General features: G+C 42.5%; 1 protein-coding gene across 3 annotated transcripts in view; it reads left to right on the top strand.

Annotated features, from left to right (window-relative positions):
• AGBL3 (AGBL carboxypeptidase 3) overlaps window positions 1-26,917 on the top strand; it is a 68,616-nt gene that overhangs the window by 38,934 nt on the left and 2,765 nt on the right. For all 3 annotated transcript variants that reach the window (XM_006125919.4, XM_075934340.1, XM_075934333.1), the window contains 12 exons: window positions 825-925; window positions 1,391-1,512; window positions 3,266-3,332; window positions 8,043-8,141; window positions 9,904-9,972; window positions 16,415-16,468; window positions 17,656-17,713; window positions 18,245-18,316; window positions 22,051-22,239; window positions 22,887-22,935; window positions 24,126-24,289; window positions 26,174-26,426. In XM_006125919.4, coding sequence (XP_006125981.4) covers window positions 825-925; window positions 1,391-1,512; window positions 3,266-3,332; window positions 8,043-8,141; window positions 9,904-9,972; window positions 16,415-16,468; window positions 17,656-17,713; window positions 18,245-18,316; window positions 22,051-22,239; window positions 22,887-22,935; window positions 24,126-24,289; window positions 26,174-26,426 — 1,297 coding nt within the window. The remainder of the gene's footprint in view (window positions 1-824; window positions 926-1,390; window positions 1,513-3,265; window positions 3,333-8,042; window positions 8,142-9,903; window positions 9,973-16,414; window positions 16,469-17,655; window positions 17,714-18,244; window positions 18,317-22,050; window positions 22,240-22,886; window positions 22,936-24,125; window positions 24,290-26,173; window positions 26,427-26,917) is intronic.

The raw sequence follows: 26,917 nt of genomic DNA, 5'->3' as shown, positions 1-26,917 counted from the left end.
GTGCTAAATAAATTGTCCGGGTATGTCTACACTACCCCCCTAGTTCGAACTAGGGGGGTAATGTATGCATACCGAACTTGCTAATGAAGCCCGGGATTTGAATTTCCCGGGCTTCATTAGCATAAAGCCGGCGCTGTCATTTTTAAAAGCTGGCTAGTGCGAACCCCGTGCCGCGCGGCTACACGCGGCACGGGGTTCGCACTAGCCGGCTTTTAAAAATGGCGGCGCCGGCTTTATGCTAATGAAGCCCGGGAAATTCAAATCCCGGGCTTCATTAGCAAGTTCGGTATGCATACATTACCCCCCTAGTTCGAACTAGGGGGGTAGTGTAGACATACCCTCCTTTATTTAAGATCATTTGTTTTTATTGACTGTCAGTGTGGAAAATTACTGTGAGTCACTCCTGAAAGGAAGAAAGGAAGCTCTGACCTCTAAGAAGCACTAACTTTCTTATTTGATCAAAGGCATGAGAATCAACTGATGCATTCCAAGAGGTTTTGTTCATACTCTAGCTTCAGTCAGATTGGAGCACAAGAAAAATAAGAAAATGTCATAATCATATCATTTGAACTATTATATTGAGATTGTAGAATACTGTTCCAAGATGCCTTGGATAACCAAAGCCTTCAGCAATCACTTTATGTAGGATGACTTTCTGGGAGCTATATTATAAAATTGTGTGGCAGCAACTAGAAATTAGATTTTTCCAGGTTTGAACTAAAGAAATTTGAATTTCCTTTCAACCACCATGCTGAAAATATCACTGCAAGGGGTGAGCAGGACAGTTAGGTTTTCATTTGTGAGTATCCCTGTTGATGTTTCAGGGAATAGACGGGGCACTCACTTCAACACAGAAGACCTAGAGTCAATAGGATACCATTTCTGTGATGCCCTCTTGGATTACTGTGATCCAGACAAAAGTAAGGTAAGGAAAGCCCTTCTTAGAACTCTTGAAATAAAAATATTTCTGTGATTGAAATGTAGTCCTCTTTAAAGGTAATACAGTGAAAAATTGGTTAGCTAGCACTCTGTTAACCAGAAAACTTTGTTAATCAGCATTGCCCTCAGCCATAATATTGTCGTGTCTTCAGGCGCGTGCACCTGATTCCTGCCTCTCCAGCCAGCTATTATGGGCTTCTGACAGTTGGCAGTGATGGCTTATGTCACCAGCAGGTGCCTCCTTTTCCTGCATCAAGCTATCGGGAACTGATTATGCTGGTAGGGGACAGTAAGCTTTATTGTCTGTCATATTCAGTTAACCAGCAACCTTCATTCCATGAGTGCCAAAACAAAACTTTCACTGTAATAACATACACTATATTGGTTTTGATAAATGACTTTTAATAAGGCAGTGGACTTCATTATTAACTAAGTGTATGATCTTCCCTAGTATTATCTGTGTCTGAAAGAATTAGAGGAAATGGTGAAACAGCAAGCTAAGACAAACTCAGAGAATCTTAATTATGACTCAGATGCTTCTGTCACAGGTGCCATGTTAGACAAAGAGTCCAGGTAAATCAAATTATTAAACTATTGAGATTTATCTTATCTCATTATACACTTTGGTAAAGAGAACTGCAATAGGTATTATAATAGTGTGTGTATATAATAATTAGAAATGAAAAGTCTGTCTGGTTTGTGCAAGAACTCCTAAATGATAAGAACTAGTGCCACCAAATTTGGTAAGACGCTTCCTCTTACCCTAACTTAAAGCAAGGTCAGGGTTTGGTTGTGCTAGGAACACAGCAAGGAGGACCATAGATGATTCTGGCCCACAGAGTCCAGGTATAGGGATGATGGGCTGTGAGTCAGGAGTGTAGCTGGTGGTGTCAGCAACTCATCTGGGAGCCCTGTCGGAGGAGGTGGGGGGGTGCTGCAGTGAAGAGATCTTGCCCCAGCAGCTAGGCAGTATCAGGAGGCTGGCAGCAGCCGTGCAACTCCAATCCAGGCAGCAGCAAGAGAGCTCTGGCTGTGGCCGCACAGCTCTGACCCCAGCTACACAGTTCCGGCCCTGTTGTGGTGAGGCAGCGTGCTTCTCCTCTGACTTATCCACCCCTACATGTCAATGGAGAATTAAGTCTCCAAGGCCTAATCAGCCTTTGACCTCACTGCTGAAACTGACAAGTTTTCAAGTGATTAATGAAATCAGTTCGTAGATCTCCAAACTCATTTTGCAAGGAGTAATCTTTTATAACTTTTTCAAAATCTTGATGCTTCTAATTAATACAGGAAATTAAATATCTCTTAGCCCTTTGAGTACATTATTTTCAAAATGCCTATTCAAAATACTGTTTCCATTATGAATTACTAAGATGCAGTTGCCCCAAAGCTAAAGTCTTCACTTCTCTTGGGGTATGTCTACACTACCCCGCTAGTTCGAACTAGCGGGGGTAATGTAGTCATCCGCAGTTGCAAATGAAGCCCGGGATTTGAATTTCCCGAGCTTCATTTGCATGAAGCCGGCCGGCGCTATTTTTTAAATGCCGGCTAGTTTGAACCCCGTGCCGCGTGGCTACACGCGGCACGGAGTAGCAAGTTCGGATTAGGCTTCTCGCCTAGCTGTACTTCTCGCTTCCTAATCCGAACTAGCTACTCCATGCCGCGTGTAGCCGTGCGTCACGGGGTTCGAACTAGCCGGCATTTAAAAATGGCGCCGGCCAGCTTCATGCAAATGAAACCCGGGAAATTCAAATCCCGGGCTTCATTTGCAACTGAGGATGACTACATTACCCCCGCTAGTTCGAACTAGCGGGGTAGTGTAGACATACCCTTGGTGAATAATAAGCAAATGAAGAGATGAAGTTTTGTTTTTAATACAAACAGTATTAATGACTGCAATACAGTGCAGCTTGTGAGAGAACTAATAAAAAGAAAATAAGATGAAATGTTATTAGATGAAAAGACATAAAATAGAGTGAAAATGCAACATAAAATTATAGTATAGCTTGTCAGTAATAGGAAATGTCATCTGCACACATCAGATTGTACTGAAGAACCAAGGTTCTTTAGAAACCCCATAACTTTCATGATCAAGGTCCCTGCTGTTACATTGCTTAACTTCAAACCTTGCAGCCAATACACTGGAATTATGTTCTTTAGATGAGGGAAGTGTGAAAACCAGAATCTATACAGCATTTCCAGTTGGGCTACTGTGTGTAGGAGGGTGCAGGGCACAGCAATGGCTTCTTACATGGAACAACTCAAAAATATATTTCCAGTCCAAAAATTAGGAAATAAACCAGAACAATGTTCAATTTTTTCACAGTACGCAAGCTTCTGACAGCTCAGACTCCAATGATACAGCTACACACTGCCTAAAACCAGATACTCAGGTACAATATAAACTTCTCTCAGATGCTTTAAACTCTTTATTGAGTGTAGCAAAAGAAATTGTTCCACTGAAAGAACAAGTTTTATGTGCTTAAGCTAAACAGGAGGTGAATGCGTATCATATAATGCTAGTTAATCAAGTATGCCTTTGGAATCACTTCCCTATTAGTGGGTGGAGTACAGTAAATGGACTGTGTTGGTCTACCACGTTTCTGAGCTGTACTGTATTTCCATGAGCAGAACAGATCTGTAATACAGAACAGTAAACAAAATTGAGGTCTTCTCATAATCTTTTGCAACTGCTTTGAGCGGGGGGCTGGACTCGATGACCTCCTAAGGTCTCTTCCAGCCCTATGATTCTATGTTTCTAAATGCGTCATAATCTTCTGTACTAAGTTCTTCAGAGTTTAGTTTTCATTTCGAAAGAAAAACAATTTCTGGCTCTTCTGATTACAAAGAAATATTTTTACTGTTTAAAAGAATAAGCAGGTCTAGGATTATAGTGTGCATAACTGGAATGCATCAGATTCAGCTTTTTATTACAGAAAGTAGATAAAGTGACTAGAGGAGAGGCAATTCTAGGTTTGACTCAGACAAACATGGAAGAATTGGTTGAGAAGTTGACGGTGGTAGCAGCTTAGATGAAAGTGATCATCAAAAGAGCTCTTGAATCTAAGAAATGGTAGGAAGGAAGACAGCAGAATAAATACAGTGGACTTCAAGAAGGCAGATGCTAGCAAACCCAGAATTATTAATTAAGATCCTGTGGGAAGCAAGGCAAAGGGAAAAGAGAGTTCAGGAGAATTGGCAATTTTTGGAGAGATGTTATTAAAGACACAAAAGTAAACTATCCCAAAGCGCAAGAAAGATAGGAAGTATAGTGAGTGACCATTCTGACGTAAACAGGAGATCTTTAATGATTTGAAACTCAAAAAAAGAGTCATACAAAAGTGAAAACTAAGTCAAAATATAAAGGATAACTATAAAAATAATACAAACACGTAGAGACAAAATTAAATGGTCAAGGAAAAATGTTTAAACTAGCTAGGGACATAAAGGACAATAAGAAAACTTTTTACAAATATATGAGAAGCAAAAGGAAACATGAGGACAGGGTAGACTTATTACTGAGTTTGGAGGGAAAGACAAAAAAAATGCAGCAATGGCTGAAGTGTTAAATGTCTTTTTGTGTCACTTTTTTAAACAAAAGTTAGCAGTGATTGGACAACTATCAGTGTAAATGGGATAGGATCTGAGACTAAAATGGGAAAAGAACAAGGTAAAAATTATTTGTACAGGTTAGATGTCTTCAAGTCAGCAGGGTCTCATCAGATACATCGTAGAATACTTAAGGAATTGGCTGAAGAGATTTTTGAGCCATTAGCTATTATCTGTGAGAACCTGTGGAGGATGGGAGATCCCAAAAGTCTTGAAAAGGGCAAATACAATACTCATGAAAAGGAGAATAAGGACAACCCAAGGATTTATAGATCAGACAACTTAACTTTGGTACCCAGAAAGATAATGGTGCAAATAATCAAACAATCGATACAATTTTAGAAAGAAAAGAAAGTGAAAAATAGCAGTCAAATGGATTTGGCAAGAACAAATCATGTCAAACCAGCCCAGGATCCTTTTTTGACAGTGTAACAAGCTTTGTGGGTGGGGAGAAACTGTGGATGTGATATAGCTCAAATTTTAGTAAGCATTTGAAAGTTTAGTTTTAGTTAGTTAATTAGCTAGTTGGAAGTATAGTCAGTAACAAAGCCTTTCCCTGGCACCAGGAGGTGCCTCAGTCCTCGTGGTTCTTGAACCATGGGTGTCATGCCATAAACCCATGCCAATTAATGACCACACACCAGCTGTCTGAAGTGTCTAGGGTAGGCCCACATGCAGGAGTATTGTAGGGTCTGCAGAGGCTTCAAACCCAGAACAAAAAAGTACAGAGACATAGACATGAGTTCCTCCTCATACAGGCAGTGTTCTGTCCCCCTTCAGAGCCAAGTAATGAGACTTGGCACTGAGCACTTTGACTTTTGTGAGAAGCGCCATTCCATCTGTCTAGTAATGAATAATTACTCTGCACCTATGACCCGGGGTTCCCAACACTGACATGCATCCCTGCTGCCAACAAAGTCTACTACAGCATGGGATCCTAAGCACCACTCTCCATTTCCACAGCTGAGAAAGAATCAGAGAAAGATTGACCAGGAGTGTTCTCCAAACCCAAGGTCTATGGGCCATAGAGACGCCAATAGAATGCAACCCATGCCAGGCCACTCAGAGATTCCAGCAGGGCTTGTGGTACTGTTGATTCCAGCCCAGGGAAGAGCACTGTTGATACGGAAACATTGGGCTCTCCCAGGATTCGACAGCCCTGATACTATCATCTTCACTAGAGAGCAATGGAGTTGTGTCCCTCTTGGTGCTGCCATCCCCAGCCATTGGGAATTGAGAACAGTAGCACTGGAAAGGAAGACCACTGCGACACTGAGGCAGGTGCCATCAAAGGGCAAGCCAGACTTATTGGCATAGCACCACTCTTCTCTCTCCCAGCACCATGCTTTGACATCAGTCAATGTCATTCCACCATGGTTGCAGAGAAGTGGCTCCTCGGACTCCAGTCCCAAAGAGGAGTTCTCCACCTCAAGCGGGAGCAGACACAGCTCTGGTTGGCAATACCCTACAGCTGACATGACCCAGGGTAGGCTGTCAACAGCCTGGCCACCAGTACAATGGCAAATGCCACTACAGTGTAACTAGAGCTATAGTGCCTTCCCATAACTATTATAGGATGCACCTCAGGAGGGCAGCCCAAACGTGGCTATTCAGGTGGAGGAGATCTCTGAATTCTTTCATGCCCTACTGGATATTTTAGCAGCCTCAGGGTCATTGCAGGTAGCCCTGCTATTGAATGATACCATCCTGGAGTCTTTAAAAGCTCTATGACAGACTCCTGCATGAGAAGTACTTTATATCTCTTAGAAGGCATGAATTTTTGTATACCTGTCTCCCACTGGGCTCGCTGGTTATTTCAGCAACAAATGAAAGAAGAGACAGAAGTCAACAGGGGTTGGCACCTCAGGATGAAGATGCCAAAAACCTCAATCTTTTTGGCAAAAAGGTCACTCAATAGGCAGCTTTCAGCTTAGGATCGCTAAACATCAGTTGTTCCTGGGCTGGTATGATTTCAACTCTGGAGGGCAATAGTGATATTCAGGACGCTTTGGCCAGTGAAGTTCAGGGATAAGTTCTCAGTCCTACTCGAGGAGGAGAAATCAGTGGCTAATGCATAGCTCCGGGCAGATTCTGCAGCTTGTTCCATGGTTTCAGCTGTGATCATGAGGTTAAGCTCATGGCTTCAGTCTTTGGGGTGGCCCTGTAAAGTTCAGCAGATGAACCTGGATCTTCCATTCAAAGGCAAATCGTTCTTCTTGGAGCAGAAAGAGTCGAAGCTGCATAGCTTAAAAGACTGTGAGGCCACCCTTACTTCCCTGGAGCTGCATATACAATACACTGTCAGGAAGCATTACACACCCCCAGGCCCAATAAATGATCTGCTTCTAACTGCCACAAGGGAGACAGGAGTACAGCAGGAGAATGAACAGAGACTATAAAAGGAAGCCTATATCCCAAACTTCATCTGCCCTAGTGCCTGCTTCCACAAGAGACTCTCAGTGATCTTCAAACAGTATGTTCTGTGTACCGTAAGTTACACCACTAATGCATAAAGAACAAATAGTCTAGTAGCACCTTAAAGACTAACAAACATGTAGATGATATCATGAGCATCTTCTTGGATACCTGGGGGTGCTCCACAGTGGGTGTTGGTGCGTTCCAGCGTCCCCAGGGATACTCATCTTAAAGAACATCAGTTACAAGAAGGTGAGTAATCTCCTCTTTCTTGGGCACAACCCATTTCTTCAGATGACCACTAATGCTGTGTAATTACCATGATTATTTTCTCTCTCATTTTATTAGATTTATTTCTTATCAGAGATTGATCCACCATTTCTCTTATATGGGAATTTATTTGCCATTTCTTCCATGTGTCTCCTGCAGGCCTCCTCAAAGAATTGCCTTCTAACCTCAGTCCAAGAATTATCCATTTATGTATTATAAATCCAGATGTCCAAATATTTAGGACAAACATTTCCAGTTCTGAAGAATTAATATTTACCTGCTAAAACCAGCTGAATAAAAATTTAAAACAGATTCTAGACTTACTAGCAAATACTTTTTATTCATACAAGAATAAAGTGGATTTTTTTTTCTGACATTGTCAAACTCTGCATTCACTCTACCCCACCTCCAACCATCAGGTACATTGTGTATGTGTATCCTAAAGAGTGACACAAGACTAGTAACTGTGGGAAGTAGTAGCCCCCAAGTAGCGTAAGAAATCTTCCTCAAAACCTAAGGTTTTCACTTGATTTACCAAAAACCACTCCTACCTTCCTCCAGCCAGCTGGAACATGCTTACTTAGAGGGGTGGGAGGTGCGTTCGCACCCTTTGTAACCCCCAACCTCCATGTACGGGCCTCTTGAATAACTCTGATTTCAGATAAAAGGGAATTTGCAGTGAAAATAATAGATGTTAGGGGACATGACTCTATTTTTTTCTGGACCCCAGTTACCCAACATGGTAGAACTTCATAGAAATGTAAGGTGTGACTGTTTCTCATCCATATAAATTCTGATTTGTTCACTAGGTAAAATCCAAGAAGAAGTGCATGAAAACAAAGAAAGAGAGGAATTCCTTTCTAGAAACACTGGGAAAGAACCATAGAAAACATACACAAGAGCAAGTGGTAGGACATGAATATTTCAGGAGTTATATATGTGTTAGTGAATTATAGTAGCATTTGTCCATCAGGACTAGGATGATCACTAGAGCTTTACTATTTTGCATTAATAACTTAATTGTGAATGATTGCACTTTACATATTAGTCAGTAAGCATCAAACAGTAAAAAAGTAAGGACATTGCAATACATATTCTGCAAGAAACAGAGTATTTTCTGTGAAAGACTAAAGTCATTGAGTATTCAGGATGCTCAGCTTTTCACAAAATCAGCCTTCTGTTTGGTCAATTTCAGTTCTAATTAGGGATGTTAATAATTATGTATTTGTGTAAATGTGTAACCACTGAAATTTACACGCCATTTACATGAAGGAGGGCAGGCAGGAGTACCCGCAAGCACTAGCTCCTACCTCCCCCCGCTCCCCTCCCCCCACCTCTGATAGAGAGGCAGTGGCACAGGGGGCAGGTAGCTCTATGGGAGCTGCTATGCATGGGACCTAGCTTGAAAGCCAGCTTTCTGCCTGTACTGGCTCCCACCTGTCCCTCTACCTCTCAGTGCTGCAGATGGCTCCATGGGAGCCGGCAAGCCAGAAGAGCCAGATTAAAAGCCGGCTTCCTGTGTATACCGGCTTCTGCCTGACCCCTCCTCCCCCCCGCATTCCCCACACTGCTGCCTCTGATAGAGAGGCAGTAGTGTGGAGCAAGGGGAGGAGAAGGCAGTTCTGTAAGCTCCCAGCTCCCCTCCCTCCCTTGCTACCTCTGATATAGATGCAGCAGGGGCAGGGTGCATGTAACTGTTAGGATTAACAGCCTGGGTTTATTGGTTAATCATGTAAACGATTACACAGAACCATCTTTAGTTTTAACTGCTTACAACCTCACCTCACATTCTGCTAACACATATTTTGTAGTATATATTGATAAAAAATACAATCCTATTCTATTCATGTGAAATTTCACTGTGTTTTTTGCTATTAAATCTTTGCTGAGATGGGGAAAGAAATTAAAATTGTGTTGTGCACATTGTAGATTGTGTAGGATATCATTTCTACCATATGAATAATAGCACGAAGAAATAGTAAACTGTTATGTAAACTATTACTTGGGGAAGATTAATAACTTTTACCAAATCGGTTTGAAAGCATAGTAAATTACCATTTCTGAGGGAAAATATAGCATAATTTGAGTAATTATGCAATATGTTATGCAATGTTCTTCTTCCTCTGAGGATCTGGGTTCTAAAGTTGCTAATTTAAGTGAAGAGATCAGTGATTTTTATCAATATCTGCTCTTGTAGCCTTGAAGAAATGGCAACAGAATTTTATATAATTTATTAAAGCTGTCTGAAGAGAGTTAGGATTTGAATTGCGTGCAATATCCTGAGTCACAATTTAAGTACATTGTCCAGCCCCCCTCCCCTTGGGGAAAGCTTGCATGCAGCCCTCACCCACATTTTGCCTGACCCAGTCTAGAATACTAAAATAGCTCACAAATTTAAAATAAAATATAGTAATAAGTTAACAGTTTTCTATGTGCCTTTGGAGGATGTATGTATACTATGGTGCTGAGCACATTATTGATAGTTCAGATCAGAAATCCCCAATTTATGGAGCATGCTCCATTAGAAGGGCTTGAAAGAACATCAAGAGGACTGAGGCCTGGGTCACCCCCTACGGGGGGGGGGGGGGGGGAGGAAAGAAGCACTACCCAGGTGTAATAATTTTCTTTATGTGTATGTGTAAAGATGGTTATTTATTGTTTTCCATTTAGAAAAAAAACAAAACTTCAGAAGAGAATTTTCACAGCATCCCTAGGAACAGAGGAAATGGAAGAAAAAATGTGAGGGCTTTTCAGTACTCTAAACCAGTGTTTCTCAACCAATGGTATGAGTACCCTTCGGAATACTTGAGAGAAGTCTGGGGGGTACATCAACACAGCTGAAATTTGGAGAAAACTGAATTTGTGTTTTAAGTTTTACAGCGCTTTATTATTTTTTTACTTTTTACACCCAAAAATTTCATCACCCACCCAGCTACAATTAAGTTGTTTAAACAAATGTGTTGCAATGGTAGGAAAAAATTGTGTTCCTGAAAACTGTAGGTACTGGGACTACACAGTTAAATAAATAAATAAATAAATAAATATTTTAAAGGGGGACTTTACAAAGAAAGGTTGAGAAAGACAGCTCTAAACTATGGAGGTACCTTCTTTCAGTTTAGGAAGTTGTTCTTTATCTAACCAGAGAATAATATATGGGCAACTTAATTCAGAAGCAGTGAATTTGGACACATTATCGTGATAAAGTAATAATAATTAATCTAAAAAAGATCACTTCTCTTTATTGTTAAATGTGTTTATCTTAGGGCACAGGTTTCCAGCAAAAGGAAGGTATCAGTATCCAGTCTGGGATAGGATGTGAATGACTAGTCGACTATCCGATAAGCAAATGCTTATTGGATAGTGGACATGCCAGTCGACTAGTCGCTAGTTCCCCTTAAAGCCCATAATAATTTTATCATTTTATGGTATAAGTGGCATAGAATTGGACTTCTGGCATATCAATTACAATACCATTACAGTACTAAATGCCCTGATAGCTCTCATCACCGTATTGTTTTGACAGGTGCCCCACCTCTAGCCTCACCACCTCCCATGGCCCGCCCCATGAGCCCTGCCTCTCAGCCCTCCTCTCCCGTGGCCTCTCCCATGACCCAACTAACCCCCTGCCCCTAGCCCTGCCCCAGCCCTCTCCCCAACCTGCACATGACATCCAAGATGACATCCAAGATGGCATTCCAACCAGTGGCAAGAGGGGCATGCTAGCAAGAACATAGACTTTAAAGTCAGAAGGGACCACCATGATCATCTAATCTGACCCCTAATCTAATCTAATCAATGCAGGCCACAGAATCTCACTCACCCACTCCCAGAATAATCCTCTCACCTATATCTCAGATATTGAAGTCCTCAAACGATGGTTTAAAGACCCCAAGATACAGAGAATCCTCCAGCAAGTGATCCGTGCCCCATGCTACAGAGGAAGGCGAAAAACCTCCAGGGCCTCTGCCAATGTGCCCTGGAGGAAAATTCCTTCGTGACCCCAAATATGGCGATCAGCTGAACCCTGAGCATGTAGGCAAGACTCACCAGCTAGACACCCAAGAAAAAGTTCTCGATAGTAACTCCTATCATCCCACCATTGGCCTATTTATCACTGATAGTGAAAGGTCAATTAGTTGCCAAGATCATGTTATCCCATCAAACCATCCCCTTCATAAACCCATCTAACTTAATCTTGAAGCCAGATAGGTATTTTGCCTCCACTACTTCCCTTGGAAGGCTGTTCCAGAACTTCACTCCTCTAATGGTTAGAAACCTTTGTCTAATTTTGAGTCTAAACTTCCTGGTAGCTAGTTTATATCCATTTGTTCTTGTGTCCACATTGATATTGAACTTAAATAATTCTTTTCCCTCCCTGGTATTTATCCCTCTAATATATTTAAAGAGAGCAATCATGTCTCCCCTCAGCCTTCTTTTGGTTAAGGTAAACAAGCCAAGCTCCTTGAGTCTCCTTTCATAAGACAGGTTTTCCATTCCTCAGATCATCCTAGTGGCCCTTCTTTGTACCTGTTCCAGTTTGAATTCATCCTTCTTAAACATGGGAGACCAGAACTGCACACAGTATTCCAAATGAGGTGTCACCAATGCCTTGTATAACGGCACTAACACCTCCTTATCTCTACTGGAAATACCTCGCCTAATGCATCTCAAGACCGTATTAGCGTTTTTCACAGCCATGTCACATTGGCGGTTCATAGTCATCCTGTGATCAACCAGGACTCCTAGGTTCTTCTCCTTTACCATCACTTCCAACTGATGTGTCGCCAGCTTATAACTAAAATTCTTGTTATTAATCCCTAAATGCATAATCTTACACTTCTCACTGTTAAATTTCATCCTATTGATATTACTCCAATTTACAAGATCATCCAGATCTTCCTGTATGCTATCCCAATCCTTTACTGAATTGGCAATACCTCCCAACTTTGTGTTATCCGCAAACTTTATTAGCACACTCCCACTTTTGGTGCCGAGGTCAGTAATAAAAAGATTAAATAAGATTGGTCCCAAAACTGATCCCTGAGGAACCTCCCTCCAATCTGACAGTTCACCTTTCAGTATGACCTGCTGTAGTCTCCCCTTTAACCAGTTGCATATCCACCTCTCAATTTTCATATTGATCTCCATCTTTTCCAATTTAACCAATAATTCCCCATGTGGTACTGTATCAAATGCCTTACTGAAATCAAGGTAGATTAGATCTACTGCATTTCCTTTATGTAAAAAATCTGTTACTTTCTCAAAGAAGGAGATCAGGTTGGTATGGCACAATCTACCTTTTCTAAAACCATGTTGTAATTTGTCAATGTCCCTAACTACTTTCTCCTTCAAAAATTTTTCAAAGACCTTGCATACTACAGATGTCAAACTAACAGGCCTGTAATTACTCGGGTCACTTTTTTTCCCTTTCTTAAAAATAGGAACTATATTAGCAATTCTCCAGTCAAATGGTACAACCCCTGAGTTTAGAGATTCATTAAAAATGTTTGCTAATGGACTTTCAATTTCATGTGCCAGTTCCTTTAATATTCTTGGATGAAGATTATCTGGGCCCCCCGATTTACTCCCATTAAGTTTGGCTTTTACCTTGGATATGGTAATATCTACCTCCATATCCTTATTCCCATTTGTTTTGTTGCCATTATCCCTAAGCTTTTCATTAGCCTCATTAAAGACTGAAGCAAAGTATTTGTTTAGATATTGGGCCATGCCTAGATTATCCTTAACCTCCACTCCATCCTCAGTGATTAGCGGTCCCACTTCTTCATTTTTTGTTTTTTTCCTATTTATATGGCTATAAAACCTTTTACTATTGGTTTTAATTCCCTTTGTAAGGTCCAATTCTACATGCCTTTTAGCCTTTCTCACTTTGTCCCTACATGCTATAGCCTCAATAAGGTAGCTTTCTTTGCTGGTCCCTCCCATCTTTCACTCCTTATATGCTTTCTGCTTTTTCTTAATCACCTCATCCCATGGCCCGCCCGATGGGCCCCGCCCCTCAGCCCTGCCTTTCCTATGGCCCCTCTCATGGCCTGCCCCTCAGCCCTCCCCTCCTATTTCCCCTCCCATGGCCCAACTAACCTCCTCCCCCCAACCTGCACATGGCATCCAAAATGGCATCCAACTGGTGGCAAGAGGGGGCGCACTAGCAAGCATACAAAGACGAAACATCTGACAGTGCAACTGGCTCAGGCAGCAATGTTGATTACAACACAGACAAAGAGTTGAGTGAGGTAAAACGATAACATTTTTTGTGGTGGTAAATGATTTCAACAAAAAATGAAAAAATTCTGTGTCGTAACCAACATTGCCACCAGAGTCAGTTGTGATGTCCGTGACCTGTTATTAAGCACAAGGTTTAACTCCAGTCTTCTATACACATATTTAATTTCTTTCAAATAAATAAAGTTGCTTTTACCTCCTGTTGTTCTTCTGCCTCTGCAACGGGCGCCAGTATACTATGCCCCAGCATTGTGCCCCGCTCAGCCTTGGTGTGGTTATTTGCCCCTCACCCTCCACCAGCTGATTTTCCTTATCACTCGCATTGGCCTGCATCCCAGGGGTCATGTCCTCGTATACATTCTCTTCTTCTTCTTCTTTCTCGGGACCCGCAGCCTCATAAGCGTTCTCTTATTCTACCTCAATTACTTGTAAAAACATAATATCTGTATAATACGCGTGCAATTTTCCACATTTTGCTATAAAATAATACAATCCGCCTTACCGCCATCTTCAGTTCTTCACCCGCCATAGGTGACGTCGGGTTTTTCTGCCCGCTGCTCTTCTTCTCTTTCAGGGGCAGCAGTGCTCCCCACTTTTTCAGTTCTGTCTCTCTAGCATACAATTTATGTCTTGAATAATGGATACGAGACAGCGGGATGACCCTCAGAATGCCGCAGCAGTGTTCAGTTTCCTTGGTGTCTGTACAGGTCTTGAGGCCAGCCATAGAGCTGTATTGCCCAACCTTAAAACCACCCATTGCGAAAAATCAAGCTTTTATACATGAGGACAAACGACCATTGGGTAGCTTTTTTCAAATAAGTCTGTTTCTGAAACAGAAAATTCCGCTCTGTGTCTAATTGGTCCCCACTGGGGTTTGCCCCACTAAATTCTGTTGGTCCTGTCTAAACGGTATAGCTGAAAATCTATTGGATGAGTGTAAAGGGAGGACCGGTTCCCAGGGCTCTCCGCCTCGCCTCCTGTCATTTCTGCTTCCGGCCACTGCTGGGGAAGGATGTTTTGCTCTTTGTGTGCTTGCTAGCATGACCCCTCTTGCCACCGGTTGGATGCCATCTTGGACACCATGTGCAGGTTGGCGGGAGGGCTAGGGGCAGGGCTGGGAGAAGGAAGTTAGTTGGGCCATGGAAAGGGCCATGGAAGGGGCTGTGGGAGGGGTGGGGCCCATGGGGAGGTGCCGTGGGCAGGGCCACAGGAGGAGTGGGATTAGGGGCGATGCACCTTTCAAAACAATATGGTGATGAGAGCTATTGAGGCATTTACTACTCACTACTGAATGATCATAAAATAAACCTTATGTGTAGTCAGTAAATTGAAATTTACAATAATCCTGGTCTTTTAACTACACTACTCACTAATAGAAAAGAAACAATATTCTACTCATGGCTGGAGCAGGCAAACATATCACAATCAGACACAGTTGGTAGCAGGCAGTCCAAAAATGTGACCTAACTTTTGTCACCATAAGTTGTTTCATAACCCAAATGCTGTTGGGCAGAAACAGAGTCAAGTTTAAAAGGGATCCATGTACTCAGGACTTTGTTGTAAATGCAGTGACCTCAGGAGAGGTAGGTATTACTATTATTTATTTATGTCATAAGTAGAAGTGTATAACTGATTATTCTCTTTCAACTTATTCTACCTTGCAAGTCCCATGTGTAAAATTATACCTGTATATGACTGCTTGCAGGACTGGACCATTAGATTGGAAGCCGTAAGGTTTCAGGGGAAGTATTGTGTCTTTCTTTAGGAGTCGTGGGGGAGCAGCAGCTAGTATACTTTAGGCTCTTTCGGAATACAGAAAATAGTAATTAATAATGCACTGTATATCTAAAATTTAATACTCTTTTGGTATTGATCAACTGTTATCTCAGGCTTCTCATTTCTAACCATATTGCAGCTTCCATCCTGCCTGTTGATATAAAGGGTGCCTGATGTATCTTCCTGGTTTTTTCCCAGATACATCTTACTCAGAAAGTAAAACTGATGTAGCTACACAGTGAGTGCAGGAAACATGGGAATGAAGTTCTAAAGCAAGAAAGAGAGTCTTGGGTCTCTTGTTACTAGAATAAGGCATAGGCAACAAAATCAGAGTGCTCTCAATGTCTGCCATTTTATTTACACTGCTCTGTTGGTGATCAGTGGGGTTCTGTGCCAACACAAGGGATCATCAGCATAGAATCTCTTACAAGTTCAGGACCTAAGTCTGATATTGAAGTTCAATATGGTATCTCATATGTATGTTTTCTCCCATCCCACTTTAACTTCCTTTTGATACTCTTATGGAGCACACCTCCCCATTCTAGCCCCTTAATTGGGGTCAGATTATCACAAAAATTAAGTATGTATCTTTATTTCCTAGGAGCCAAACTGTTATGAAAATGTGACTCTTATTGTGGGTCTTGGTTGCTGAAAATCTGGCCCTGCAGACAAGATTTTTTTTAAAAAAAATCTTTAAATCGGCCTCTTAAATCTGTGTGTAAATATCTAAATAAAGTGGCCATTTTTTCAAGTGTGCTGAGTGCCAACAGCTTCCATACAGGTCAATAGGAAATTGAATATTCAGCATTTTAAAACTCAGGCCATTTTATTTAGATGCCTAACTCTATGTTCCTAATTTAAAAAAAATCTCATCCCATCTGTGTTCAGAATTGGTTTAGCAAAACCATGTTTAGATTCTGTTTAGAAACTGTTTTCAAACATAATGCTTTTTCTAGTGCAGGTGAATAAAAGCCTGCTTGCCATTTTCCCTTTGTTGGGTCCCATTTATATATAAAAATTGTAAAAGATGATTGGAACTATTTAATATCTTTAGTCTACAGAAATGGTAACAATGGTAACATGAAATAGGTTATTGGTTTTCTTGTTTGTGGTGCTGATGGCATCTTTCTGTCATATGATTCATACATTTCTCTTTTCAAAGGATTCAGTCTGTTTCCCCATTAGTTCCAGAAGCAATGATGTCACCAAAGTCCAGGTACTTGTATTTGAACAGAAAGAATTTTGTTCTCTAGGACAGTGGCTGCCCCAGCTGCACCAGACAATCATGGTAACAGAGATTGTATAAAGTATTTGTAAATTTCAGTGTACTGGGGAGCCAAAATAATGTTACAAGTCTTGACAACCCAGCTTGAAGAGACTAGTAGGAAAGATTCTGGTTGACATAGCAGACAGAACTCTTCAGGCAGACTGCTAAATCCTGAGGAATCTAGGAAGTAAAAAAAAAAGAAAAGAAAAAGCAAATCTCACTGCCACTCAGGCCAATATCTACAGGAAGCCTTGTCAGGGTCCCACAGATGGCCCAGGAACACTAAATATTGTATTTTAAAAGTACTGTGAAATATTGCCTGCTTTAGTAAGCACTGCCACTTGTCAAATACTATACTAGTTGTACAAATGAAGTGATGTGCACAAAGAGACAGATTCTCCACTAGCATAAACCAGCGTAACTCCATTGACTTCAATGAAGCAATGGCATTTTACACCAGCTGAGTGTTTGGCTCAAAATCCATTTAAAAGATGCTGGACTGGAATAGTGAGTTTCATCATAAAGATTCTTATAGTCGTGCCTCTCACTGTTGCGCAGTGCTAGAGATATAATTGGACAGAACATAAATAAAATATGTCTCTACTGCCATCGATTAATTTATTTTGTTAGTTCACGGACCTGGTAAAGAGACCCAATCATATTTGTATCTCATGTATTAGCTTTGCTGCCAAAAATTAAGAAACATACAACTGAATTTCTTTGCAAATAAAATTTATATTCCATGAGTCTTCCTACCTGATTTTTTTCTCAGTTTCTATCAGCCCCAAATTAAGAATTCCAGGAGCAAGTTTTATCATGTAACCCAGTGTTTTTAACCAGTCTGCATGTCCCCCATACCTACATCCTGCTCGTTCTCCTGGTCTGTCAATTCCATCCATCCCAACAGCAGCTAACCAGCCAGTTCAGCTTTCTTGAAATCTTTCACCTGTGACCAAATACTCCTCCCCCATTTGAACAAATCACCCAACTCCTACTCATGTTTTCACTCTCTTAAGGAAATCATTTAACCAAATTTGCACTCCTTTGAGAGACCAGCAGCAAAATTTCTTTTTCTGTCTCTCTCATGGTTTCATTTAAAGAAGACTAAAAATGCATGTCTCTATCCTCTCTTACAGACTAGCAGCATGGCAACATTACATAAAATACTTAAGGAAATTGACCCCATGATGAAAGGTAAGTCTCATTTTGGAGGAAGAGCAGAGGAATATGAAGATCCTATAATCCAAATATTGTCTCTTAGCACTGTTGAATGATGGGATTTGTAGGACACAGCATTAGACTGCTGCTTCATTGATTAACAATTGTGCAGAAAGACATGACACCCCCCAACTAGCTTCTCACAGAGTCAGGAATCTACAAGTTAGACTATAAGGAAAGTAAAAATACAATTCAGAGTATGAGCCTTCCTTGCTCCCATCTCACTCTGCTCTTAATTTTTGTTTGTACTTGGACATTAGTTATTTATGCTGTTGATAATTAATTATTCCAGAAAGATTCTCCACAGACACAAAATCAGTATTTTTACCTTTACAAAATGTTATAAAATTTCCCTTGCAAAATGTTGCAAAGCCCAAAATATATCTTTGCCCAGCTCTGCCCTTTGGCCTATTTCTGACATGGCTAAGCCACCATGGTGAAATGCTATGCAGATGGAAAGCCTGAAGCTTGTTTTTCTTTAACTGCGGTCTTTATAATATTTTCCAGAAGCTGTGCCAGCTATGCAAGCAAATTATACAGAACAGTATCTCAGTTCTTACTTTCCCGAGCAGGGATCAGGTGAGTAATTGTAACAATGGACATATGTGTATCTGTATTGTTAAGTACAGATATGTGATTGCATATTTTTTCCACCTATAGTTATAGTGAGGATACTGAAAGTTGCCCTTCTGACCTGAACAGCCTCAGTGGGGAGCCTCAGGCTCCCAGCCCCCACGGGCACTGGGAGACACCTGCAATGTCAGGCAGCAGGGACACCTAGCAGTCCCCAGCTGCTCTAGGCAGCTCCTCATCTCTGCAGCTGCCCCCTTGCTCCTCAAGTCCCCATTTTGTCAGGGATAATTTTAGTGAAAGTCAGGGACAGGTCAAGGCTTCCGTGAATGTTTCTGTTTGCCCGTGACCTGTCCATGATTTTTACTAAAAATATCCCTGGCAAAATCTTAGCCTTACTCATGGAGATAAATTTTAGATGGTAGTTTTCCTTTTTTATATGTAAAAATCTTGTATGGTGTGAAGACTTATCGTTTTTTAAAAAAAACATGATATAATTCTGAGGGATAATATTGATGTTGTTTTGTAACAATTTGTTTGAATAGTGATTTTATGCTTTTCATTCATGCTGCTTAAAAACAGGTCTCAGAATCTCTGTTTTTCCTGATATCAATTCAGAGCTGCTATACCTTCTGTTAACATGGGAGCTATCTACTTTTGGTGACTTTTCTCTTGTAGAACTTAATAGGAACAAATATATTTGAAAATATTAGATAAATCATTTTACTTTTCCTTACATTTTATCTCCCTCTCCTTCTTTGGGTTAGGGAATCAAAGATAACAGTTAAGACTTTCAAAAATTCCATACAAAGTTTTGTTGCTGGTTTCCAATTTGCCCATTTTTTAATTAAACAACAATGGAACAGTTTTTATTGTTGAAATATTTTGTATTTCAATAGTAAAGAAACCCACCTATTTATTTAAAGTAAAAGTAGCTTCAGAGAGGTTTATGTGTATGTATAATATCTCTATATAGACATAGATAAATTTCACACCTACACACATACAGCGTCAATACATATATCAGATCAGCTATTTTGGAAGGACAGATTTTAAAAAATCGGACCTTTTATTTTTTCCCCTCAGCCTCTAATTGTGGGACCAAATAATTCCAGGTATAATTTACTTCAGTGGGACTGTTCATGTGTTTGAAGTTAGGCACACGCTTAAATGCTTTTCTTCTTCAAGATCTTTCTGCAGAAGAAGAGTTTAACAAGGAACTTGAATATTCCAGGCCTGTATGCAGGAATTTCTGTGGGGAAGCGTTGCTTTTTTTATAAATGTGGACCACATTTTTTTTAAATATAAAGGCATTCAAAATAGACATGCAATGAATTCCATACAAAGGTTAATGAAAAATTTGAGCGGGGAAAAATCAGAGAGTGTGTGGGGGGGGGGAAATGTTCTAAATTCTTTGCTCTTTCCCACCCACGTCCAGGATTTTTAACAGGAGATTGAAGATTGATTTACAAATATCTCTTTCCACCCTGCACTAAAAAGTCCTCATTAATATAGCACTAAGACGTACTGTATATGGGTATGTCTACACTACCCTCCTAATTCGAACTAGGAAGGTAATGTAGGCATACCGCACTTGCAAATGAAGCCCGGGATTTGAATTTCCCGGGCTTCATTTGCATAAGCCGGGCGCCGCCATTTTTAAATCCCGGCTAGTTTGAACCTCGTGCCGCACGGCTACACGCGGCACGGAGTAGCTAGTTCGGATTAGGCTTCCTAATCCGAACTAGCTGTACTCATTCCACGAGGAGTACAGCCAGTTCGGATTAGAAGCCTAATCCGAACTAGCTACTCCATGCCGCGTGTAGCCGCGCGGCACGGGGTTCAAACTAGCCGGGATTTTAAAATGGCGGCGCCCGGTTTATGCAAATGAAGCCCGGGAAATTCAAATCCCGGGCTTCATTTGCAAGTGCGGTATGCCTACATTACACCGCTAGTTCGAACTAGCGGGGTAGTGTAGACATACTCTATGGCAGTGGTCCCCAACCTTTTCAGGTTGTCGGGCGCCAGGGGGCGTGGCCGTTCGCCCGCCGGGCACCAGGGGGCGGGGACACTTGCCCGCCCGGGGGCAGCCCCTCCCAGCCGCATGCCCGGGGGCTGGGGGGCAGGGCCCCCCCCCATAGCCACGCGCCCGGGGCCGGCGCTCCCCCCGTAAGCGCCGCGCGCCCGGGGGCGGGGCCAAGGCCGGGGCCGGCGCAGGGGCCAGGGCACGCACGGCGCCACCTGGGGCAGGGCGAAGGCCAGCGCCGGAGCCGGGTAGGGCACGCGCAGTGCCCCCGGGGGTGGGGCCGGGGCCAAGGCATGTACGGCGCCCCCGGGGGCGGGGCCAAGGCCGGCGCCAGGGCACGCACGGTGCCCCCGGGGGCGGGGCCAAGGCCGGCGCCGGAGCCGGCAAGGGCACGCGCAGTGCCCCCGGGGGCGGAGCAAAGGCCGGCGCCGGGGCCAGGGCACGCGTGGCGCACCCGGGTTGGGGACCACGGCTACGCGGGCGCATGTAAAGAGCCCGGCGGGCGCCATGGTGCCCACGGGCACCAGGTTGGGGACCACGGCTCTATGGGATTTCTCTCCTTAGCACAAATGGTCAGATCATGGCCAGAATATTACATAATGGGACTGTAGAACTGGAATGCCTAACATTTCAGAGAGATCTAAAATATCACAACACAATCCACTGCCATATGAACCATGCACTAAAAAAACAGACTAAACTAACCAACTAAAACAACCCCTGCAGATAACTGATATTAGGTTATCAGTGAATGTGAAAGTTAAAATCCACATTAAGGTTGAATGTTGCTGCTCTGCTGTTGAACAAAAAATTTCCAAACAACAGATATCCAAAGTAGAGGGATTATGGGACAGCTCTTGGACAATGGGACAAAACCCTCCACAAGCTTAAACCTAAAAGGAGCCAGTTCTGGGGCACCTAGTCTCCACCCCTGGAGAGAAGGAGACACACAGCTAGGCCACTCAGCCTGCACACCCCACACATGAAATGGGCAGAGCAGCTCCAACCCCATCCCTGGAGAAGGCAGGAGTAACTGCAGCATGAGAAAGCAGGGTGTTCCTATCCACATCCAGGACTGGGGGTTGCACATGGGGAAGGCAGGGATGTCTCACATCTCCACAGGGGGCCTCTGTCAGCAGCCAGGACCCCCTGGCGGTCTCTCCATGGCTCCCCTGGCAGCAGTTGGGTATGTTCTGCCCTGGCCGCACCACTGCTCTGTACCAGGGGAGAGGAGGTGGAGTAATCCCTTGGTTGCACGGGTGGAGCCGTGGCAGCTAGTGCTCCACTGGACAAACAAGGCACTGCAAGCTGTCCTCCTGCTCACTCCTCCCCCCTCGCTGAGATGGGCAAAGGGAGGAAGGCGTCCAAGAACCTGTCACCCCCAAAAGTCCACAGGAGAGACCAGGACAGGAAACATGGGGGTGGGGGGGTGATCTCACCCTTCACATCCCCCTTCCTCCCTCGCCTCACATATGGGCCTGCATTCATTAGTGCAATAAGATTTCTGAGATTTGGCCTGCAGCCTTTAGAGGAATTATGCACTTTCTCTTTCACATTCCTTAGACGTTGTATCCCAAATTAAAAAATAAACAACTTTATGGAAAAATGTAGATTATATTCTGCCAGGGTTTCCTGGAAATGGCACTAGTTAAAGGAAAGAATATAATGCTGCATGACTAAATGCATTTATCTTTGACCTTGATTGTTGTTTTCTTAGACTTCGACTGGACCAATGTGTCCCAACCTCTAAAACATTTCATATCCCAGAGACTTTTTCTCCCTCCTGCCATCCTCAAACAAATGTGCTATGTAGGTGCAACAGCAGAGAATGGGACAATCACAGGGTGTCAGCTTCCCAAGGTGGTGAATAGACCGAAAGTGAAAGAAAAAAAGGTTCAGCGAACAGGTGAGGAGTAGTAGAAACTAGGAGGTAAATCAAAAGGTAAAACATATCTAGAAAATTGAATGCCGTGTTAACATTAGAGCTCATCAGGCATCTGAGAATTCCCAGAGTAAGACTGTGGGACTTTGGTGGTTTATGTGCTCTCTGTGTACATAGTCTTTAAGGGTATGTCTACACTAGCCACCCTAGTTCGAACTAGGGTGGCTAATGTAGTCATTCGAACTTGCAAATGAAGCCCGGGATTAAAATATCCTGGGCTTTATTTGCATGTTCCCGGGCACCGCCATTTTTAAATGCCCGGTAGTTTGAACTCCGTGCCCACGGCTACACACATCATGGGCTAGGCAGTTCGAATTAAAGCTCCTAATTCGAACTACCATTACTCCTCATTCCAGTTATAGACTAATACAGCTACCCCTCTGAAACTGCCTAAAATTAAGTTACTAAATCAGTACTTAAGCACCTAAATAAATGGCTTGATTTTCTGAGGTCCTCATCACCCACAACTCACAATGACTTAAATTAGTCACCAAAAATGAGAGTAAACTGGTTAAGACAAAAATCAGGCTATTGTACTATGTGATTAACTATTTCCTCTAAATCTGACATGCACATTCATTACAGAATGTTTTCTTTCCCCATTTTTACAGTAAAGCTGCCTATTACAGCCTCCGTCAAGCAGGTGGGAAAGTGCTTCAGGTAAGACAACATTATATTTGACTTCCAGAATTTCTCCTGGAGGATCTGACTTTCTGTTTTTCTGTCATTTTGTCTTGCCATTGTAGATCCCAGGTCTGCAATTTGCTTAACTTTAAACATGTGATTTGCCCCACTGAAGTCAGTGGAACTACTCACATGCTTACAGGTAAGACATAGATACCTGCACTTCCAGGTTTCGGTTGTCTTGACAGTGAATTCTAACGGCTATATTTTCTTATGGATGTGCAGGACTTTTATACCAGTAACACTGATGCTCAGTGTGTTAATATGTACATAAATACCTACACATTGATATGCTGTTAGATCCCTTTGCTTGTTCATTATGCACTGTTCCTGGGTTGACAGTGCCTGGAGGTGGTTATTCAAAAGCAGAATCAGTACTATTATAGCTAGTCAAATTGTAGGATGTAAATAAATACCGCGTTTTAAAAAAAAATATTTTATGCTCAAGTTGGCTTGCATGAGTGGCTAATGATAGGGTTGTTGTCTGATTCTTTCAGTGTGCAGCAGAGAAAAAACCTTCACAAGAGCCATACCACAACATGAGAACTCTTGGCTTATATATTACTATTAATATTGTTGTAACACCCAGGAACACCAGTCATGGACTGGAATCCCGGTGTGCTAGGCACTATACAAAGACAGAACCAAAAGCTGGTCCCTGCCCTAAAAAACTTATGAAATAAGGATTACTTTTTTTTTGTTTTAACATTCAGAGTTAATGTAAAACCCACCTCTTCATTCAAGCTTTCCCACAGTAGGACCTTCTTTCTCATACTTTTGTATTAAAAAAAAAAAGAACGCAGGCCTATCTTTTGGTGGCAGGAAGGGAAAAAATGTCATTGTTCTTGTTTTTTATTCTTGTCATACTCTGCTGACTCTCCAATTCTACTGGGATGGGCACTGATATAAGATCCTGGATGGATGGTGGTACAGTGGCCAAATGTCATTGTCATCAGAATGCATCAATGATCGAGCCTCCATAATTTGTTTCATACTGCTGAAATATGTGGGGAAATGCCTTAGTTTAATTTAACATGAATGTAACAGCAGGAGATCCACCACCTATAACCGTGTCCTTTTCTGTGCAGTTATCTTTTATATATGTCTATATATTGTTGTGAATTCATCTGGAAATAAATTACTGGTGTGAACCCCATTTCTTTCAGCTCTGAGAGACTGACTCAGGGTGAAGAAGATAATATTCTTGAAAAGAACTGTTTGCCCCTGGGGTTAGGAGGAAGAATGTCTCAAGCTACAACCCTACCTAAAAGAGCAAATCTCTCTTCACCGTTCTTCAAGGTGACATCCAGAAGTGTAGAGAAGCACCAAGGTACAAGTGTCACCAGCTGCACAGAAAAGATAGTTTCCTATATGAAAGGTTTTTTATATTTTTTAATTAGAGTGTTTTAAGTGCCAAAAGAGAACAGGATTTGCTTTTGTTTTGTGCATTCCCTAGTCCAGATATCTAAAAACAATGAGATAGAAGATGGAAGTGAAGTTATTATGCTGAAAAATGCAGCAGCCCTTAGGTTTTCAGCAATAGCTTACATGCCACAGAGGATATCAGAACTGATTTCATTGAGTACATCAATGAGGGCACAGGAGATGAATCTGTGTCTTTTCTACTGGACGTTATCTTCTGCCTTAATACTCGGCAGAGATGGGTATTAAGAACCTCTATATAATGTATCCAAATGATGACAAATCTAACATGTCATTATTCCCATCCTGTTACTGGTGGCAAATAGTCCATTCACCATTTCATAGTCTGACATGCCATAAAGAGATGTCTGACATGGCTGTTTGTTCATTGTCAAGAAAATCTTTTAATAAGAGTCAACAAAATAGCCTAGTACTTAAAATAGGTGAAAAAAATTCAATCCCCCCCAACCACTGATTCATGCACTATAGTATAGTCAGGTTGCACCTCGCTGGTTCAGCTCCTTCTGGACCCGAGTGGTCCCGAACAAGGGAATTTGCTAGGCCAGGAGCAGTCAGGCATCTGGGCTCTCCCAAGGTTCCCCCTGGCTGCTACTCCCAGAGAACCCAGAGGCCTGACCTTCTCTGGCCTCCCTGCCTGGCTCTGCTGCCCCCAGCCTGTTCGCAGGGGTGTGCTCCCCGGCGCCGCGAAGGGTGGCAGCTACTCCCAGGATTCTCCGCCCCTGTCCCCGCATTGGGCAGCAGCTGCTCTCAGGGCTCCCTGCTCCCACTTCCTGGCTCTGCATGGGGTGGTATTTGCTCCACGGTTCCCCACCTCTAGCTGCTCCCAGGGCTCCCTGACCCCAGTCTCTTGGAGAGCAACCTCTCTTGGGGCTCCCTGCCTCCATCCCCTATGAGATGGCAGTCTCTCCCAGGATTCTTCTACCTTTAGGTCACTGGCCCTGCAGGGTGCTGCTGACAAAACTGGCTCCGCTCCCAGCTGCTCTCAACCTCTGAGACCCAGGCTCTCTCGTCTAGTAACATCTGTGGTCCTACCAGACCACAGATGTTGCCAGACCAGAGAGTCATGGACGAGAGAGGTTCAACCTGTAATAGGCTCTAAAGCAAGGCTACTCAACTGTAGAACCCCAGGGGTCACAATGATACTCACAATACATGCCAAGGGCCACAATTTAAGTGTGGTTGCATGTACATGCAAATATAAGTGCAAATATATGCAAATAGCTTCTTTCACATTGACAGGCATGAATACAAAGATTAAGGCAAGACTACGCAACACGCAGGCCCCATTTAAGTCAGTTCTGCTTATATTAATAAAATGCAATATTTACCCAATTTCCACCCATATGACAGCACTTTTAATGAGTAATGACAGTCGAAGAATTTAACTACTAAAATGCATATGAACAGAAGTGTATTATATTGACTTGCCATTGTGGAGCGTCTTCCCAGTGGAGGCCATATTCAAAGGATCCCACCTGTGGGCCACATATTGAGCCCCATGTAAACCCAAACCGGACCATGGGCCGCAAACAAATGTGCCGCAGGCCGCATGTGGCCCACGGGCCGCATGTTGAGTAGCCCTGCTGTAAAGCATGCTGTAGATCACTTTGCAAACTGAACATACCCACTGCTACTAGACTTTGAATTTCTTTTAAGTTTACTTTAACTACCAGAGTAGGTTTCCATTTCATTGAAATCACGTATCATCTTAGCTAATAAAGAATTCCCACATGGCTGATGTGGTATAACTTTTTTTTCCTTTTTGGCTCAGATCTGGATCACAATACAAAGAGCAGTGCAAGCGGGGAAGAAGGAAAAGTGAAGGACAGGCCACCACTGAAAAGTCAAAGGTCCTGCCGAAACAGGGCAACAAACCAAGAAGTGAATGTTAGGATGATCAAGCCCTGCCAGCCTCAGGAATCATTGCCACTTTCTTTCCCTATAGTGCCTGGTGCAAAGGGCAGGCAATCCAATGAAAAGTGTCATGAGGGTGAATCACAGCCAAAATCCTTTGGCCAGCACCGGTAGGTATTGAACTTGCCTCTCCAGCCAGTAGTACACTGAATGTCCATTATGGCATGAACAATGAGGGTGTCAGCACTAATAGAAGCAAAAGTTCTTGCTTCATTTCTAAGCTAACTGAGCAACTGAAATTTGGGGGGTCTCACTGCAATCAGCTTACTTCTGAATCTCTCCTGAGTAGACATTTGTATTTGTGCTCTATCAACACTTGTCAGGGATGGTCTAGATGGTGCTTGGTCCTGCCATGAGTGCAGGGGATTGGACTTGATGACCTCTTGAAGTTCCTTCCTGTTCTATGATTGTATATGCTTTTTTTTTTTTAACTTTGGCCCAGTGGGAAATGAGCTAAGAACATAGCCCTTATTTTTGTTTAACATCTCAAGATGATCTTGACTCTTGTCCCAGATATATACACTGAGCCACTCAACCTCTCTTTTGGAAGTGACATGTATATCTCTTGATTAGTAATGGGTAAACTGAAAGGTTGTAAGCC

Source organism: Pelodiscus sinensis, chromosome 1, assembly GCF_049634645.1.
Source record: "Pelodiscus sinensis isolate JC-2024 chromosome 1, ASM4963464v1, whole genome shotgun sequence".
In the NCBI taxonomy this organism is placed as follows: Eukaryota; Metazoa; Chordata; order Testudines; family Trionychidae; genus Pelodiscus; species Pelodiscus sinensis.
This window is presented reverse-complemented; position numbering and strand designations above follow the sequence as displayed.